At 44.9% G+C, this 21,019-nt stretch overlaps 1 protein-coding gene across 4 annotated transcripts in view; it reads right to left on the reverse strand.

Moving 5' to 3' along the window:
* LOC109897717 (transcription factor SOX-6) overlaps positions 1–21,019 on the reverse strand; it is a 174,748-nt gene that overhangs the window by 24,210 nt on the left and 129,519 nt on the right. For 3 of the 4 annotated variants that reach the window (XM_031833047.1, XM_031833044.1, XM_031833045.1), the window contains 4 exons: positions 14,918–15,067; positions 12,618–12,831; positions 11,061–11,245; positions 2,968–3,073 (listed from right to left, as the gene is read on the reverse strand). In XM_031833047.1, the coding sequence (XP_031688907.1) occupies positions 2,968–3,073; positions 11,061–11,245; positions 12,618–12,831; positions 14,918–15,067 (655 nt within the window). The remainder of the gene's footprint in view (positions 1–2,967; positions 3,074–11,060; positions 11,246–12,617; positions 12,832–14,917; positions 15,068–21,019) is intronic. The other variant, XM_031833046.1, reaches the window with a different exon arrangement.

Below are 21,019 nucleotides of genomic sequence, written 5' to 3' on the forward strand. Positions count from 1 at the left end.
GCAAAATGAGTGAACTGAAGAAAAATCAAATCAATATTTGGTGTGACCCCTCTTTGCATTCAAAACAGCATCAATTCATCTAGGTACACCTGCACACAGTTTTTGAAGGAACTCAGCAGGTAGGTTGGCCCAAACATCTTGGAGAACTAACCACAGTTCCTCTGTGGATTTAGGCAGCCTTGGGTTCTTCTCTCTATTCATGTAATCCCAGACAGACTCGATGATGTTGAGATCAGGGCTCTGTGGGGGCCATAGCATCACTTCCAGGACTCCTTGTTCTTCTTTACGCTGAAAATAGTTCTTAATGACGTTCACTGTCTGTTTGGGGTTGTTGTCATGCTGCAGAATACATTTGGGGCCAATCAGATGCCTCCCTGATGGTAATGCATGATGGATAAGTATCTGCCTGTACTTCTCATCATTGAGGAGACCATTCATTCTGACCAAATCCCCAACTCCATTTGCAGAAATGCAGCACAAAACTTGCAAGGAACCTCCACCATGCTTCACTGTTGCCTGCAGGCACTCATTTGTGTAACACTCTCCAGTCCTTCGGCGAACAAACTGCCTTCTGTTACAGCCAAATATTTCAAATTTTGACTTATGAGTCCAGAGCACCAAATGCCATTTTTCTACACCCCAGGGGCCGGATTCACAAGACTTTACTTACGAAAAAAATAGGAAGTTCATAACATAGTTCATAAATGCAATTTAAAAAAGATTTGATGTAGATTTTTCTTCCGTTCACTCACTTTGCATTTTGTTAGTTGATAAATATAAACTATTAACATGACTATTTTTGAAAGCATTCTTACTTAACAGCATTTTTTCACACATGCCTAAAACTTTTGCACAGTACTGTATATATGGGGCGGCAGCGTAGCTTAGTGGTTAGAGCGTTGGACTAGTAACCGGAAGGTTGCGAGTTCAAACCCCCGAGCTGACAAGGTACAAATCTGTCGTTCTGCCCCTGAACAGGCAGTTAACCCACTGTTCCCAGGCCGTCATTGAAAATAAGAATATGTTCTTAACTGACTTGCCTGGTTAAATAAAGGTAAAAAAATATATAAAAAAAATTAAAAAAAATATATACAGTGGGGAGAACAAGTATTTGATACACTGCTGATTTTGCAGGTTTTCCTACTTACAAAGCATGTAGAGGTCTGTAATTTTTATCATAGGTACACTACAGCTGTGAAAATCCAGAAAATCACATTGTATGATTTTTAAGTAATGAATTAGAATTTTATTGCATGACATAAGTATTTGATACATCAGAAAAGCTGAACTTAATGTTTGGTACAGAAACCTTTGTTTGCAATTACAGAGATCATACATTTCCTGTAGTCCTTGACCAGTTTTGCACACACTGCAGCAGGGATTTTGGCCCACTCCTCCATATAGACCTTCTCCAGATCCTTCACGTTTCGGGGCTGTCGCTGGGCAATACAGACTTTCAGCTCCCTCCACAGATTTTCTATTGGGTTCAGGTCTGGAAACTGGCTAGGCCACTCCAGGACCTTGAGATGCTTCTTACGGAGCCACTCCTTAGTTGCCCTGGCTGTGTGTTTTGGGTCATTGTCAACTGGAAGACCCAGCCAAGAACCATCTTCAATGCTCTTACTGAGGGAAGGAGGTTGTTGGCCAAGATCTCACGATACATGGCCCCATCCATCCTCCCCTCAATACAGTGCAGTCGTCCTGTCCCCTTTGCAGAAAAGCATCCCCAAAGAATGATGTTTCCCCCTCCATGCTTCACGGTTGGGATGGTGTTCTTGGGGTTGTACTCATCCTTCTTCTTTCTCAAAACGCGGCGAGTGGAGTTTAGACCAAAAAGCTCTATTTTTGTCTCATCAGAACACATGACCTTCTCCCGTTTCTCCTCTGGATCATCCAGATGGTCATTGGCAAACTTCAGACGGGCCTGAACATGCGCTGGCTTGAGCAGAGGGACCTTGCGTGCGCTGCAGGATTTTAATCCATGATGGCGAAGTGTGTTACTAATGTTTTTCTTTGAGACTGTGGTCCCAGCTCTCTTCAGGTCATTGACCAGGTCCTGCCGTGTAGTTCTGGGCTGATCCCTCACCTTCCTCATGATCATTGATGCCCCACGAGGTGAGATCTTGCATGGAGCCCTAGACCGAGGGTGATCGAACGTCATCTTGAACTTCTTCCATTTTCTAATAATTACGCCAACAGTTGTTGCCTTCTCACCAAGCTGCTTGTCTATTGTCCTGTAGCCCATCCCAGCCTTGTGCAGGTCTACAATTCTATCCCTGATGTCCTTACACAGCTCTCTAGTCTTGGCCATTGTGGAGAGGTTGGAGTCTGTTTGATTGAGTGTGTGGTCAGGTGTCTTTTATACAGGTAACGAGTTCAAACAGGTGCAGTTAATACAGGTAATGAGTGGAGAACAGGAGGGATTCTTAAAGAAAAACTAACAGGTAAGTGAGAGCCGGAATTCTTACTGGTTGTTGGTAGGTGATCAAATACTTATGTCATGCAATAAAATGCAAATTAATTACTTAAAAATCATACAATGTGATTTTCTGGATTTTTGTTTTAGATTCCGTCTCTCACAGTTGAAGTGTACCTATGATAAAAAATACAGACCTCTACATGCTTTGTAAGTAGGAAAACCTGCAAAATCGGCAGTGTATCAAATACTTGTTCTCCCCACTGTATGTTTTCTATTATTATGATTGTTCAGGGGCTGCTGCTACAACCTCAGCACCCCTACTTCCCGCGGCTATGCTAATGTATTATAAATATCCATTTGACCTCTCTCTTCTCTTTTCCTCTGTTCTACTATTATGCACCAAGCTACATACATACGGGTTGTAAGCATACACACAAACATCAACAGAATGCACTTACATAAAAGTATTGAGAACTGAAAGAGATAGATGCGGAAAAAGAACAACAGAAATGTAGAAAGAAAGAAAGAGACAGACAGACAAAACCCACCATGAAGATCCTCAGGTCTGGTGAGGTCAATGACCCTGTGGCCCATCTTTCCATCCTCTCCCAGGTTGCCCAGGTGCTGACTCAAACTCTCAAAGTGCATCCGCTCCTAAAATACAAAGAGGTCAAATGTCAATCAGGGTTGAGTACAGTTCGAGTCTGCCTAATAGTAATAGATAGATAGATAGATAGATAGATAGATAGATAGATAGATAGATAGATAGATAGATAGATAGATAGATAGATAGATAGATAGATAGATAGATAGATAGATAGATAGATAGATAGATAGATAGATAGAAAAAAGAGGGAAAAGAGAGAGAGCGGCCCCCAAAAAAGTATGTTTAGCCACTAAAAGAGACAATACGCCAGATCTACCCAGCGCTACCATGTAAGCTGACTCAGTGCTCCCCACCCATCCTGCCTACTGTCTCTGATTATTCTGCGCTGCCTGCCCACCATCCCGCCCTCTCCCTCAAATGAGTCCAGCATGCAGTCTGTAGCCCTCCAGCTAAAATTACCCTGCCACGCTCCCGAACTGTGCTGGAAAACAAGGGCCTCCACAATCACCACACATCCACTCATTCCTCCACCTCTCCTCCTCCTCTCCCTGTTTTCTGGTGACAAAGGCATTTTGTTTGATGGAGGGAATGGTTGCTGGATGAAGTCATGCCGCGGTAGACGCTGGCAGCGCCGATGGAACTTGGGGCCTTTTGTTTTTATATATATATATATATATGTAGGGAGCCAGGGAGGGCCAATGTCAGCACGACGTTAAGGGCTGTAATCAGACCACCACAGAACATGTGCCTGGGCAGCGCTGCACATACCACAGAATCTGCTCACAGAGAACTAAGAGAGAGGACTAACACTGGACGACCTACTGAGAACTAACACTGGACCAACAGAGGACTTACAGAGATGACTAACACTGGACCAACAGAGGACTTACAGAGATGACTAACACTGGACCAACAGAGGACTTACAGAGATGACTAACACTGGACCAACAGAGGACTTACAGAGATGACTACCACTGGACCAACAGAGGACTTACAGAGATGACTAACACTGGACCAACAAAGGATTTACAAAGAGGACTAATTTAGGACTCAGTATGACAGCAGGCCTAGAGTCAGTCCAATGTGGTCGCTTGTAAATGACAACAATGACTAATCAACATTAGCTACATAGTTCAAAGCTATAGAATACCATCTTAAAATATACTATTATTACTTTACAGGAATGGGGCTTGTCCAACATTCAACTCAATCTACATTTCGGAACTTAAAGAGACACACAAAGCTCCTCTATTGCCTGGGCTCTCCTGAACTCGATGGCTGGGCACACATTTTAACGGGTTGCTATGGCAGCGCTATAAACACTGCTCCGGCCGAGCAGTTTTATCAGCGTCATGTTCAGCTCATTACTGCGTCGACGTGTACCCTGCTCTAACTGACCCACAACATTTACTGCCTTCTCCAGGAGCTATGAAGTCCCTCACTCCTCCTCCTCCACCTCTCCCCCTTCCTGCTTTCACTGTGCCTGTCATCTCTCAATACAGATGCCTTGTCCTGTTGTCCATGGAAAGTGAAGGAGCTCACACCCTGTTTCATCCAGTTGTAGCAGCAATAATACATATTTATATCTATAAGGCCTTGATTTTGGACGCAAAAGTACTTGTATATGACTTTGCTCAAAAACTATAAGGTGCATACTGACAATGAGAATGCACACCAGAACAGCCAGTGAATACCACAACACATTTCCTGTTGGGACTGACAACAGAGACTGCTGTGTGGTGACTGGCCTGGCTTGACTCAAGTCATCCACATTTCTAATGTTCTCCTCAACGGTCCCTCCTTTCCCTGCAGTGTGGCACACAAAAGAGCTGGTGTAACGTAGTTGAGTAGTCCCGACAGCTGATGTCAACTACTGACAGAGTTAAGTAGGCTTAGTGACAGGGACGTTCTATAAAGTACCAGTGCTCTGCTGAGTAGGACACACTGAATGCTCTACGTGAGGCCAGCTCACTCAAAACTGGAATAAACTTACTCCACACACACACACAGTCACACACACACTAGTATAGACACACACACACAAGCACACACTAATATACATGTAGACACACACAAACACACACATGCACACAGAAACACACAGGCACACAGGACAAACACCCACGCACTCACACTCTGTGGCTATTTTAGTGTGCTTGCTTGGCAGCTGCGGGCCTTGTTGGAAGCAGCGTAAGCGTAACGCGATACTCAACAATGCCACTTGCTGGCCAGAGCTAGTGTCTGGGCGCAAGGCGAGCTATAATGACATTAACATGGCCAAGGCCAGCCCAGTGCCAGGACACGGCAGCAGAAAGAGGACTCCTGGATCACCGCCAGTAGTACAACTTATAGCAAAGGGAATCTTGCTAAAATTGAAGGATGACTAAGGTTAAGGCCTGCGCGCACGCGCACACACACACACACACACACACACATACACACACACACACACACACATATATGCATGCATACAGACACACCACACACACACACAGACCATCAGCATAGCTCCATATGAAGTTACACCCCACACCCTCTTCACCCCGTGGTGTATCCTTAGAACACAGTCATCTGTGTGATACCCCTTGTAGCAGAGATCAGATTAGGATCAGGTGTTTCAGTAGTTTCATACTGCCTAATCTAATGCATTTCTAAAGAATGTCCCAAAAATAGATATGAATATTGCTGGAAAAAAATGATTTTCATGAAAGCATGACGCTCAGACTCAAATATAATGAATACAAAGTACAAAGTGTAGCATCTCCATTTGATTGGATTAGTTCCATTAGTTATCTGCAGAATGGAGGTGGTGAGTCATGACAGCTTTCTCTATGAATTGACTAGGACAGAGACAATCCTGTGAGTGGCAACAACAAAAAAACTCCCTTCTACAGAAAAATAATAGATTTAAAGCTAAGAAAAGCGTGTTTGAGGAACCGTTGTTAGGTAACGAATAACACTGAACAACAAACAGTGGCCTGTGGTGTTTTAGAACCCGGAAACAATAACTTTGAGAGTTTCCAAATGAGCTTTTTATTAGGAGGAAAGGAGCCATAAAGTAAATTGCTTGCATTGCTCGGTTTGTCCTTATAAAGTGGGAAAATATAGTGTTGGTACATGTGAGAACCTATTGTTCACAATATACCAGGCTTCGTTTGATCATTTAAAATCATTGACACATTTAGACGTTTTGATTAGGATCACGTCAACCCATCTGCAAAGAACACATTCAAAACAATGATAAATAGCAGAATATCTTTCTCCACTTTATGCTAAACAACTCCCAATCAAAAGTAATGTTTAATATATACAGGAAACGTGGCCTCTAGTTGGAGCGTGGCTTCTAGTTGAAGCTGTGGCCTCTAGTTGAAGCTGTGGCCTCTAATTGAAGCTGTGGCCTCTAGTTGGAGCTATGGCCTCTAGTTGAAGCTGTGGCCTCTAGTTGAAGCTGTGGCCTCTAGTTGAAGCTGTGGCCTCTAATTGAAGCTGTGTCCTCTAGTTGAAGCTGTGTCCTCTAGTTGAAGCTGTGGCCTCTAATTGAATCTGTGGCCTCTAATTGAAGCTGTGTCCTCTAGTTGAAGCTGTGGCCTCTAGTTGAAGTTGTGGCCTCTAGTTGAAGCTGTGGCCTCTAATTGAAGCTGTGGCCTCTAGTTGAAGCTGTGGCCTCTAGTTGAAGCTGTGGACTCTAATTGAGGATTGTGGCCTCTAGTTGAAGCTGTGGCCTCTAGTTGAAGCTGTGGCCTCTAGTTGAAGCTGTGGCCTCTAGTTGAAGCTGTGGGCTCTAGTTGAAGCTGTGGCCTCTAATTGAAGCTGTGGCCTCTAGTTGAAGCTGTGGCCTCTAATTGAAGCTGTGGCCTCTAGTTGAAGCTGTGGCCTCTAGTTGAAGCTGTGGCCTCTAATTGAAGCTGTGGCCTCTAGTTGAAGCTGTGGCCTCTAGTTGAAGCTGTGGCTTCTAATTGAAGCTGTGGCCTCTAGTTGAAGCTGTGGCCTCTAATTGAAGCTGTGGCCTCTAGTTGAAGCTGTGGCAGAGGGGATTCAAAGTATTCATCGCTAAAATATTAATGATTCCTCTGACTTTGTCCTTCCCCCCTTTCAAAATGTATTTTCCCTTGAGTCTATCCATGATTGACTGATCTGATTTATATTTTGAAGATCTTTTTTTAACATGGGGGACCCCGTGGGTATAGGAGCTCCTGCTACAAAGTGGCCCATCTCCTCTCAAAGTGGCCCACCAGAGGGGCAAGGGGGTCTGAAGGCCCTCTGCCTAGACTGTGGTTCTAATTGGGTATAGACCCCCAAGTCTCTCTCACACACACACACACACACACACACACACACACACACACACCAAAACCATCACTGTCATAGACTCAGCTGCTGTCTGTTCAAAGCAGTCGACTTCTGGGTGGCCGTGGATATGAAAGAAGAGAGGATCTCGAGAGCACTGGCCAGGGTTCCAGAGAAAAAAACCAGACGCCACTATTTCCCTTCAACAGTACATGTATGAAATGAGAAAGTGACAGAATTGGGCTTGCCCCGTGTCAATAATTAGAGCGAGTTTACATTGTTCAGGCATCTGTCTGCATTTTCTTACCTTGTCTGTTGAGGCTAATGGTGCTCATTGAAAATATGTAGCGTTTGTGTGTGAGTGATCATTTTTGTTTATTTGTTTATTCGGATCCCCAGTAGCTTTTGCAGAAGCAGCAGCTACTCTTCCTGGGGTCCACAAAAAACATGACATGTATCAAAGCACGGATAGACAAGGCCAGTCACACAAAACACTGATATGCTGATAGACAAGGACATTCACACAAGACACTGATATGCTGATAGACAAGGGCAGTCACACAAAACACTGATATGCTGATAGACAAGGGCAGTCACACAAAACACTGATATACTGATAGACAAGGACATTCACACAAAACACTGATATACTGATAGACAAGGCCAGTCACACAAAACACTGATATGCTGATAGACAAGGACATTCACACAAAACACTGATATGCTGATAGACAAGGGCAGTCACACAAAACACTGATATGCTGATAGACAAGGGCAGTCACACAAAACACTGATATACTGATAGACAAGGACAGTCACACAAAACACTGATATGCTGATAGACAAGGACAGTCACACAAAACACTGATTTGCTGATAGACAAGGACAGTCACACAAAACACTGATATGCTAATAGACAAGGGCAGTCACACAAAACACTGATTTGCTGATAGACAAGGACAGTCACACAAAACACTGATATGCTAATAGACAAGGGCAGTCACACAAAACACTGATTTGCTGATAGACAAGGACAGTCACACAAAACACTGATATGCTGATAGACAAGGACAGTCACACAAAACACTGATATGCTGATAGACAAGGACAGTCACACAAAACACTGATATGCTGATAGACAAGGACAGTCACACAAAACACTGATATACTGATAGACAAGGACAGTCACACAAAACACTGATATGCTGATAGACAAGGATAGTCACACAAAACACTGATATACTGATAGACAAGGACAGTCTGTCAGTCTGTCTGTCTCTGTCTGTGTGTCTGTCTCTGTCTGTGTTTCTGACTCGTTGTGTGAGTGTGTCTGTCTCTGTGTGTGTGTCTGTGTGTCTGTCTGTGTGTGTTTGTGTGTCTGTCTGTCTGTGTCTGTCTGTGTGTGTGTGTGTGTGTGTGTGTGTGTGTGTGTGTGTGTGTGTCTGTGTGTGTGTGGCTGTCTGTGTGTGGCTGTCTCTGTCTGTGTGTGGCTGTCTCTGTCTTTGTGTGTCTGACTCTGTCTGTGTGTCTGACTGTCTGTGTGTCTGACTCTGTCTGTGTGTCTGTCTCTGTTTGTGTGTGTCCGTCTCTGTCTGTGTGTGTGTCTCTGTCTGTGTGTGTGTATCTCTGTCTGTGTGTGTGTGTCTCTGTCTGTGTGTGTGTCTCTGTGTGTGTCTCTGTCTTTGTCTGTGTGTGTGTGTGTCTCTGATCTGTGTGTGTTTGTGTCCCTGGCTGTGTGTGTATGTGTCTTTGTGTGCGTGTCTCTGTCTGTGTGTGTGTCTCTGTCTGTGTGTCTCTGTCTGTCTGTGTGTCTCTTTCTGTCTGTGTGTCTCTTTCTGTCTGTGTGTCTCTTTCTGTCTGTGTGTCTCTGTGTGTGTCTCTGTGTCTGTGTGTGTGCCTGTGTCTGTCTGTGTGTGTCTGTTTGTGTGTGTGTTTATCTGTGTGTCCTCACAGTTCTCGAGTTCTTGTCTAATCTGTTGTTTCAAGGTCATTTAGCTGTTTATTTGAGTAATAGTAGATGGAAGGGAGTTCCATGTGATCATGGCTCTGTATAATACTGTGTTGCCGTGAACTCATTTTGGACTTGGGGACCGTGAAGAGACCCCTGGTGGCATGTCTGGTGGGGTATGTATGGGTGTCTGAAGAGACGCCTGGTGACATGTCTTGTGGGGTATGTATGGGTGTCTGAAGAGACCCTTGGTGACATGTCTTGTGGGGTATGTATGGGTGTCTGAAGAGACCCTTGGTGACATGTCTTGTGGGGTATGTATGGGTGTCTGAAGAGACCCCTGGTGGCATGTCTTGTGGGGTATGTATGGGTGTCTGAAGAGACCCCTGGTGACATGTCTTGTGGGGTATGTATGGGTGTCTGAAAAGACCCCTGGTGGCATGTCTTGTGGGGTATGTATGGGTGTCTGAAGAGACCCCTGGTGGCATGTCTTGTGGGGTATGTATGGGTGTCTGAAGAGACCCCTGGTGACATGTCTTGTGGGGTATGTATGGGTGTCTGAAAAGACCCCTGGTGACATGTCTTGTGGGGTATGTATGGGTGTCTGAAGAGACCCCTGGTGGCATGTCTTGTGGGGTATGTATGGGTGTCTGAAAAGACCCCTGGTGACATGTCTTGTGGGGTATGTATGGGTGTCTGAAGAGACCCCTGGTGGCATGTCTTGTGGGGTATGTATGGGTGTCTGAAAAGACCCCTGGTGACATGTCTTGTGGGGTATGTATGGGTGTCTGAAGAGACCCCTGGTGACATGTCTTGTGGGGTATGTATGGGTGTCTGAAGAGACCCCTGGTGGCATGTCTTGTGGGGTATGTATGGGTGTCTGAAAAGACCCCTGGTGACATGTCTTGTGGGGTATGTATGGGTGTCTGAGCTGAATGTTATTTGATTATTCAGACAATCTGGAATTTCCATCAAAGATATATTTCTCATAAAAGCTAGAGAAGAAGGTAATCTCTCATCAACCCTCAACCAGGAAAGACATGGCATGCATGTCTTTCCTACATGCAGGTAGCCTAGTGGTTAGAGCGTTGGGCCAGTAACCGAAAGGTTCCTAGATCAAATCCCTGAGCTGGCAAGGTAAAAATCAGTTGTTCTGCCCCTGAACAAGGCAGTTAACCCGCTGTTCCTCGGCCATCATTGTAAATAAGAATTTGTTCTTAACCAACTTGCCTAGTTAAATAATATGTTGATGGGAGTTCTGTATGTGTAGTTAAGGGAAAGGTGTGCTGCTGTGTTTTGAGCCAGATGCAGCATTGCTAGGTCTTTCCTGGCTGCACGTGACCATTTTACCAGACAGTAATCAAGAAGGGACATGATTAGAGCCTGAACAACTAGTACAGGTGATGTTTGTGTCAAACACAACATGTTTTTAGAACAGACATACTGTATTTCTCCCCATTTCACAACAACTTTCGCAATTTTCTATCTATTTATTTAACTCGGCAAGTCGGTTAATTAAGAACACATTCTTATTTACAATGACGGCCTGATAATGGACGGTCCAATGTGTTACCTTGGAGTTTAGCTTCCTCAACTTTCTCAATGGTCTTTATGTACAACTCCAGTTGAAGTTAAGGTCATAGAATGTTTATTAAACTAAATACAATGATTTTAGTATTAGATGCATAAACACACATGTGCATGTGTATATGTGTGTGTATGCATTTGCGTGTTTGAGTGTGAGTTTGTGCATGCGTTCATGTGTGTGGGTGCATCTTTATGTGCGTCGTGACTATCACCTTGTTGCCATTGCTGAGGCTCATGCCGCTCAGGGCTGTGAGCTTGGCCTCCAGGCTCTGCTGCTGCTGATGATGAAGCTGTTCTCTCTGGATCTGCTCCCTCATCTTCCTCGCCTCCTGGATGGCCTTCATCACCGCGTCCTGGTCCCCAAACAACGCTGTGGAGTTCAGGCTGGATAGGATGTCTGTGGGTAGAAAGCATCATCCCGTCAGTGTCTGACTGTTGACGGGCACAGCAGTAGACCAATCAACATTGTTGCTGTACGTGACCTCACAGGAAAAGATCTTGACACGACTGATTCCAAATGGACCACTAGCTCCTCCTCTCTAGATATGTGTAGAGCTGAGAGGATTGGTTCCTCCTCTCTAGACATGTGTAGAGCTGAGAGGATTGGTTCCTCCTCTCTAGACATGTGTAGAGCTGAGAGGATTGGTTCCTACTCTCTAGACATGTGTAGAGCTGAGAGGATTGGTTCCTCCTCTCTGGACATACGTAGAGCTGTGAGGATTGGTTCCTCCTCTCTAGACATGTGTAGAGCTGAGAGGATTGGTTCCTCCTCTCTGGACATACGTAGAGCTGTGAGGATTGGTTCCTACTCTCTAGACATGTGTAGAGCTGAGAGGATTGGTTCCTCCTCTCTAGACATGTGTAGAGCTGAGAGGATTGGTTCCTACTCTCTAGACATGTGTAGAGCTGAGAGGATTGGTTCCTCCTCTCTGGACATACGTAGAGCTGTGAGGATTGGTTCCTCCTCTCTAGACATGTGTAGAGCTGAGAGGATTGGTTCCTCCTCTCTGGACATACGTAGAGCTGTGAGGATTGGTTCCTACTCTCTAGACATACGTAGAGCTGAGAGTATTGGTTCCTCCTCTCTAGACATACGTAGAGCTGAGAGGATTGGACAGGTATAAGCAACATAGAAAAAAGGTGGAGTTGTTACCATATTGCTTTTAGATCTCCAGCTCATTGAGATCTACACAGGTGCCTAGCGGGTAGGGGTGACGCCTTTATTTGTGGTTAGACAATGAAAGACTCATCTGTAAATTACATTTTTCCAACGGCAGTTTCTCTACAAGCACCCAATGTTCCCCACCGGGAGAGCAAACTTTACTCTACCTTCCTTGTCTAATTATCAGATGAAGAGGAAGTACTGTATGCTTGGGTGGCTGTTAAAAAAAGGCATAATATAGCACACAGGAAGGAACACACGTGAAGTGGTACGTCCCCAAAGACACTCTAGAGGAGCTAACGAAATTGTTTTGGTGTAAGGCAATGATTTAGATTGGGCTTAATCACAGATAGCAGAGGTAGAGAACTAAGGTTTATGGTCCAGGGCAGACAATGATGTGAGAGATCTCTTTAAACCAAATAACGTGTGCTGGGTTTCACTGGTTCCGCTGCCTGGGTTTTCATTGGTACTAAATACAGGGCTTTGGGCACTCGTAAAAAAATATAAAAAACTAGGTCTCCTTTGGAGTTGACTTGAACTGGAGGTGGATGCTAGGAATGTTTGTGTGCAATGTGAAGGTGTTTGCATGCATTTTGTTTATTTGTACCTGTGAGTGTGTGTGCAGGCATGTGTGTGTGTTCACTGCACCCACCCAGTGAGCCTCTGCCCATGTTGGAGAGAGGGCTGGGGATGCGCCCCTTCCCCATGGTGATGGGGCTGGTCTTGTTGCTGGGGAACAGGGTGTGTGAGGGCGAGGACGGGGAGCGGTCGCCAGTCTTGGATCGGGCTGAGAGGTTCAGGGGCTGCGTCGACCCTTCCTCCTGTGGAAGACGAGGAGAAAGAGCAGGCAAGAAAAGGCTGAAAACACCATGGACCTGTTAAATGGGCAAACAATTATTTTGACGTTGTTATGATGGCATTATGACAGACTGCTTCATGTGAAGACCTGGTGAAAATGTAGTTGTCAGTTGAAGTGTGTATACACTGAGTGTACTAAACATTAGCAACACCTTCCTAATATTGAGTTGCACCCCCTTTTGCCCTCAGAACAGCCTCAATTCATTGGGTTATGGACTCCACAAGGTGTCGAATGTGTTCTGCAGGGATTCTGGCCCACGTTGACCCCAATGCTTCCCACAGCTGTGTCAAGTTGGCTGGAAATAATTTGGGTGGTGGACTATTCTTGATACACACAGGAAATTGTTGAGCATGAAAAACCCAGCAGCTTTGCAGTTCTTGACACAAACCGGTGTACTACCATACCCTGTTCAAAGGCACTTAAATCTTGTGTCTTGCCCATTCACCCTCTGTATGGCACATAAGCACAATCTCAATTGTCTCAAGGCAGCAGGTGTTCTTAATATGTTGTACACTCAGTGTAGCTGTCGTGGTGTAAACTCTGCTGAGGAGGATCATTTCTCTATCCAACTGACTGAAGAGTCTGTCGTCCTGATTCAACCTGACTCCTCTATTCAACTGAGCCTCTGAATTATGTTGAAGCATGTCTGTCTGGGAGTTCAGATTGACAGAATAAAAACATTTGAAGCAGACAGAAAAGTTGTGTTTGTTTATACTCAGTGTAGACCAGTGTGAATGATGTGTTTGAGAGTGCAATATTGCTTTAATACTTTGGTCGTGTTCCCCAGGGCACCGTGTTGAGACCGCACATTATTCAGAAGCTGGGAAAAATAAGGCTTTGACCCTCAGATTGCTGCCTAAAAAATGTATTCACTCAATTATCCCGCTCTCAAGTTGTGGCCATTTATAAATACATTTGATCAACAAAAACTTTTGCCGTCTCGTCTCCTCCTCTCTTTCCTAATCAAAGGTTCATGACCACATCGCCGCACATTGAGTTTGTGAGGAATCCCTGGAAGGGGATAGAAACTGGAAGAGAATTCGTCAACACCACCTGACTGAGTCGTGAAAGGGAACGCTAACAAACATGGATTTAATTTGGAACCAGTCTTGGGGAGAGGAGAAAGAACATGATTTGGGAGGCTGGGAGGACATTGGGATGCCAGTGTGGAGGGTAGAGAGAGTGGAAAGGGGTTGGGGAAGGTGGACGTTTCAGGGTGGAAGTTTCAAGTTTCAAGGGAAGAGTACTACTGTAGAGCTGTGGTGAGTTCTGACTCCAGTCTATTGTGATGCTGGTTGAGCAGTATTGTAGAGCTGTGGTGAGTTCTGACTCCAGTCTATTGGGATGCTGGTTGAGCTGTATTGTGGAGCTGTGGTGATTTCTGACCCCAGTCTATTGTGATGCTGGTTGAGCAGTATTGTAGAGCTGTGGTGAGTTCTGACTCCAGTCTATTGTGATGCTGGTTGAGCAGTATTGTGGAGCTGTGGTGAGTTCTGACTCCAGTCTATTGTAATGCTGGTTGCAGTGGTGGTGAGTTCTGACTCCAGTCTATTGTGATGCTGGTTGCAGCTTTGGTTAGTTCTGACTCCAGTCTATTGCGATGCTGGTTGAGTAGTATTGTGGAGCTGTGGTGAGTTCTGACTCCAATCTATTGTGATGCTGGTTGAGCAGTATTGTGGAGCTGTGGTGAGTTCTGACCCAAGTCTATTGTGATGCTGGTTGAGCAGTATTGTGGAGCTGTGGTGAGTTCTGACTTCAGTCTATTGTGATGCTGGTTGCAGCGACCCCACATAGACACATGGCTCTCATTATTGCCTCGTCGAGTCAAGATGAGGCGTATGCTCTCGAGCTCACTCCAGTAAAGAGGTCTGGGCCCATGCCAAACAGCAGCCATCGCCAATGTGTGTGTGTGTGTGTGTGTGTACGTGTACACACGTGTGTGTTCATTCCCTTTCACTTGAATCATTGATTCAGTCAGTGAGTTATATACTGTGTAACCAAGGTCCAAAACAAAAACACACAAAGTCAATCATAAAGAGAAGGCTCACCTTAACATGAGTGACAGGACTCAACACTCTCTTCTCACTCTTCAAGCCGGGGGGCGATAGGGGGTCTGAGGAGTTGGGAGGCTGTGGCAGTGAGGCCATTTTGGCTCCAGGTGAGATCTGCATGCTGGCCAGCTGGGCGGCGTACAGCTGCTGCAATGAGAGGAAATAGGGAAACTGACAAGCTATTAACATCAGCAGCCAGCCGCTAGAGCTGGCTTAGTTCCCACCTCCCTCGCTGTGTGTCACACGCCCACACGCACTTCAGAGAAAAAACACAGAGGCCCTGTCTATAGCTGGTTGTGACTTAAAGCTAAAATGAAAAAGACACCCACAACTATGAGCATTGTTGGAGGCATGTGTTTGTTTGTCAAGGTTCAGATCCAGAGAAAACATATTTAACTCAAACCATCGCCAATCTATCTACAATTCTGATTCATTCAACAGATGGTGGTGTTCAGAGCGGCTTGCTCATCGATTGATATCAATGCTTGGATCCAGTTTGAGGTTTTGAGTGTTCCTCAAAACTTCAAGTCAGAGAAATGCTTCAAGTTAAATGTCAGAGTAAAGTTTCAGAGAAATATATTTTTTAACTCTTTCAAAGAATTAATGGAGAATAAAACCTCAATTTCAGAGAAATCCTACAAAGCTTCAGCCAGTCCAAGACACTTAGTAAATATTAAACAACCCAATCTAGAAAAGTGAAACACAGTCTCTGTCTGAGGTCCAGCAGTCTGAATCAAAGCTCTGACCACTGCCTGAAACCACTGTCAACCTCCGTTTGAGGACTTGACAACATATCAAAGCCCCAATCCTGCATGAAAACCACCCAGACATGGCTTGTGTTCAGTAAGACTTGGCCTGCCTCTCTTCCTCCTCCTCTTCTCTAATATCTCCATTTCTACACTCTTCTTTTATCTTCTCCTCTCCTGTCTCCTCTCTCACCGTTCTCCACTCTTCTCTCCTCTCCCTCATCTCCTCCCCCCTCTCCTCTCCTCTGACCTCAAGCTCTCTCTCCCCATGTCCTCTCCTCTCTTTCCCCTCTCTACCCCTCTCCCTCTCTCCCCATTGTATCATTGCCCCAGTGTTGTGAGATCTGATTTCCTCTCAGTCTAACCGCTAGGCCTCATGAGGACTCTGAGGTCCGTGGAGGAGGGTGGCAGACACACGAGAAGCAGTGCAGACGGGAGGAAGGCTGCGCCGTCTCATTCTGTGGTTCAGGCAGCGAGTTGGACAGCCTCTCTCTCTCGAGCCAATATTAAACACAAACAGAAGGGGCCCTCGCCGCGATGAAACAAAGCCCTGGTGTCACGGCGCTTATTTTCCTTGGCGAGTATGAGGAGTGCCCGGGCCAACCTCTGGCGATATGAGATCCGCTCAAGAATGTGCTTTGAATGACTGGTAGGGCCTCGCGCGTCTATCATTCACGACCACAAGAGTAACTTGCTGTGGTGATGGCTGTTGTTCATACAACTGCGGAGAAGAGGAGAGCTGAGGTTGAGGTATACACCTTGAATGTCTCCGAGGCCCAAGCACACGTACAAACACCCACACCGTCTCTCTCTACTGAGTAAGGATTATGTATGGGAATGATTTAGACAGATAGACACTGGTAGACTGAGCACACGAGCCCAAGCACACTCACACAAACTTCAAACAAACAAACAAACATTCACATTCATACCCCCACACAAACTAAAACAGAGATAGCCCCCCCCTTTCAATATGGCTGCCAAAATAACATCAGAGAAGAGCTTTGCACAGAGAGCTGACAAAAAGCGACCAGTCGAATGTAAATAGGGAGTCAAACGGTGCACCTTTCTAGTAACATAGTAAAAGACTGCAACAGTCATTTTTAGCCCCATTGAGCCTTGGAAATGTATAATTTCATAATTTTTTACTTGACCCTGACCTTGCCAACTGGCATAATGCTTTTTAAAGTCAAACAAACAAAAGCATTGAAGACAGGCCTTTTTCTCCCTTTTCCGCCCAAAAACCTGAGGGATCGATGGCCGGCTAGAAGCCAATGTGCAACGTAAACAACGGCAATCTGACCTCTCGCTGTTCAGTAAACCCTGAGGGAAGATAATGCAGTGATTTTTTTTAAATTACAAATTGACAAACAGTCTTTAAAAACAAAACTCTCTATTGGACGGGGGCTCTGGCTGTTAGTGCTAATTTGACTGAAACTAAATGATTAGTCTGTAATTTTCCTCCATCAGTGCTGGTTTTGATAGCCATGTTAGCACAATAATATGCTAAGAGAAAGGTATGATGTGCTTTATAGGGGGCTGAGTAGGAGTGCTGACCTAGGATCATTATGGGCTTTAAGATCATAATGAGTAAGTTAACATGGATTCTATACCTGCCCCTAGCGGGACTGGTACAATCCCCTTGGCTAGCTTCTTTTAGCCTCGGCTTTCTATTGATCTCAGTATCAGGAAAACACATGGGGGTTGGAATTTCTCAGCAGGTTAGCAGGGAGAGAAAGGAGAAAAAGGGACTGACTGACTGATGCTTACCAAGAAAAGGCTAAATTAACAACTTCTGGTGTGTGTGTATTCTTATGTATGTGTGTGTTTGTGTGCGTGCGTCATGCGTACTCACACAAGTTCGTGTGCGTGTGTAAACGTACATATGTGTAAAAGTCACAGTAAGCGTGTCTGTATATATAAACACAGCAAAAAAAAGAAACGTCCTCTCACTGTCAACAGCGTTCATTTTCATTTTTTTTCATGTGTAAATATTTCTATGAACATAACAAGATTCAACAACTGAGACATAAACTGAACAAGTTCCACAGACATGTGACTAACAGAAATTGAATAATGTGTCCCTGAACAAAGGGGATTCAAAATCCAAAGTAACAGTCAGTATCTGGTGTGGCCACCAGCTGCATTAAGTACTGCAGTGCATCTCCTCCTCATGGACTGCACCATATTTGCCAGTTCTTGCTGTGAGATGTTACTCCACTCTTCCACCAAGGAAACCTGCATGTTCCCGGACATTTCTGGGGTGAATGGGATTGACGTGCTCAATAGGATTGAGATCTGGGCTCTTCGCTGGACATGGCAGAACACTGACATTCCTGTCTTGCAGGAAATCACACACAGAACGAGCACTATGGCTGGTGGCATTGTCATGCTGGAGGGTCATGTCAGGATGAGCCTGCGGGAAGGGTACCACATGAGGGAGGAGGATGTCTTCCCTGTAACGCACAGCATTGAGATTGCCTGCAATGACAACAAGTGCAGTTCGATGATGCTGAGACACACCGCCAAAAACCATGATGGAACCTCCACCTCCAAATCGATCCCACTCCAGATTAAAGGCCTCGGAGTACCGCTTATTCCTTCAACGATAAACGCAAATCCGACCATCACCCCTGGTGAGACAATACTCGTCAGTGAAGAGCACTTTTTGCCAGTCCTGTCTGGTCCAGCGACGGTGGGTTTGTGCCCATAGGCGATGTTGTTGCCGGTGATGTCTGGTGAGTGACCTGCCTTACAACAGGCCTACAAGTCCTCAGTCCAGCCTCTCTCAGCCTATTGCGGACAGTCTGAGCACTGATGGAGGGATTGTGTGTTCCTGGTGTAACTCAGGCAGTTGTTGTTGCCATCCTGTAACTGTCCCGCAGGTGTGATGTACCGATCCTGTGCAGATGTTGTTACACGTGGTCTGCCACAGCGAGGACGATCAGCTGTCCATCATGTCTCCCTGTAGTGCTGTCTTAGGCATCTCACAGTACGAACATTGCAATTTATTGCCCTGGCCACATCTGCACATCTGTATGTTCACCTAGATGAGCAAGGACCATGGGCATCTTTCTTGTGGTGTTTTTCAGAGTCAGTAGAAGGGCCTTTTTAGTGTCCTAAGTTTTCATAACTGTGACCTTAATTGCCTACCGTCTGTAAGCTGTTAGTGTCTTACAACCATTCCACAGGTGCATGATCATTAATTGCTTATGGTTCATTGAACAAGCATAGGAAACAGTGTTTAAACCCTTTACAATGAAGATCTATGAAGCTATTTGGATTTTTACAAATTATCTTTGAAAGACAGGGACCTGAAAAAGGGACAATTCTTTATAAGTTTATACATACAGTCGTGGCCAAAAGTTTTGAGAATAAAACAAATATAAATTTCCACAAAGTTTCCTGCATCAGTGTCATTAGATATTTTTGTTGGATGTTACTATGGAATACTTAAGTATAATTACAAGCATTTCAAGGCTTTTATTGACAATTACATGAAGTTGATGCAAAGAGTCAATATTTGCAGTGTTGACCCTTCTTTTTCAAGACCTTTGCAATCCACCCTGGTATGCTGTCAATTAACTTCTGGGCCACATCCTGACTGATGGCAGCCCATTCTTACATAATCAATGCTTGGAGTTTGTCAGAATGTGTGGGTTTTTGTTTGTCCACCCGCCTCTTAAGGATTGACCACAAGTTCTCAATGGGATTAAGGTCTGAGGAGTTTCCTGGGCATGGACCTAAAATATCAATGTTTTGTTCCCCGAGCCACTTAGTTATCACTTTTGCCTAATGGCAAGGTGCTCCATCATGCTGGAAATGGCATTGTTCGTCAGCAAACTGTTCCTGAATGGTTGGGAGAAGTTGCTCTCGGAGGATGTGTTGGTACCATTCTTTATTCATGGCTGTGTTCTTAAGCAAAATTCAGCCACTCCCTTGGCTGAGAAGCAACCCCACACATGAATGGTCTCAGGATGCTTTACTGTCAGCATGACACAGGGCTCATGGTAGCATTCACCTTGTCTTCTCTGGACAAGCTTTTTTCCGGATGCCCCAAACAATTGGAAAGGTTCATCAGAGAAAATGACTTTACCCCAGTTGTCAGCAGTCCAATCCCTGTACCTTTTGCAGAATATCAGTCTGTCCCTGATGTTTTTCCTGTAGAGAAGTGGTTTCGTTCCTGCCGTTTCTCGACACCAGGCCATCCTCCAAAAGTCTTTGCCTCACTGTGCGTGCAGATGCACTCACACCTGCTTGCTGCCATTCCTGAGCAAGCTCTGTGCTGGTGGTGCCCCAATCTTGCACCTGAATCAACTTTAGGAGACGGTCCTGGCGCTTTCTGGACTTTCTTGGGCGCACTGAAGCCTTCTTCACAACAATTGAACCGCTCTCCTTGAAGTTCTTGATGATCCGATAAATGGTTGATTTAGGTGCAATGTTACTGGCAGCAATATCCTTGCCTGGGAAGCCCTTTTTGTGCAAAGCAATGATGACGGCACATGTTTCCTTGTGGGTAACCATGGTTGACAGAGGAAGAACAATGATTCCAAGCACCACCCTCCCTTTGAAGCTTCCAGTCTGTAATTTGAACTCAATCAGCATGACAGAGTGATCTCCAGCCTTGTCCTCGTCAACACTCACACCTGTGTCAACGAGAGAATCACTGACATGATGTCAGCTAGTCCTTTTGTGGCAGGGCTGAAATGCAGTGGAAATGTTTTTTGGTGGATTCAGTTAATTTGCATGGCAAAGAGGGACTTTGCAATTAATTGCAATTAATCTGATTACTCTTCATAACATTCTGGAGTATATGCAAATTGCCACCATACAAACAGAGGCAGCAGACTTTGTGAAAATGTATATTTGTGTCATTCTCAAAACCTTTGGCCACGACTGGACATATACAGTTGAAGTCGGAAGTTTACACCTTAGCCAAATACATTAAAACTCAGTTTTTCACAATTCCTGACATTTAATCCTAGTAAAAATTCCCTGTCTTAGGTCAGTTAGGATCACCACTTTATTTTAAGAATATGAAATTTCAGAATAATAGTAGAGAGAATTATTTTCAGCTTTTATTTCAGCTTTTATTTCTTTCATCACATTCCCAGTGGGTCAGACATTTACAGACACTCAATTAGTATTTGGTAGCATTGGCTTAAAATTATTACCCTGGTCAAACGTTTCGGGTAGCCTTCCACAAGCTTCCCACAATAAGTTGGGTGAATTTTCCCTTATTCTTCCTGACAGAGCTGGTGTAACTGAGTCAGGTTTGTAGGCCTCCTTACTCACACACGCTTTTTCAGTTCTGCCCACAGATTTTCTATGAGATTGAGGTCAGGGCTTTGTG

This window comes from Oncorhynchus kisutch, linkage group LG10, assembly GCF_002021735.2.
Source record: "Oncorhynchus kisutch isolate 150728-3 linkage group LG10, Okis_V2, whole genome shotgun sequence".
NCBI lineage: Eukaryota > Metazoa > Chordata > Actinopteri > Salmoniformes > Salmonidae > Oncorhynchus > Oncorhynchus kisutch.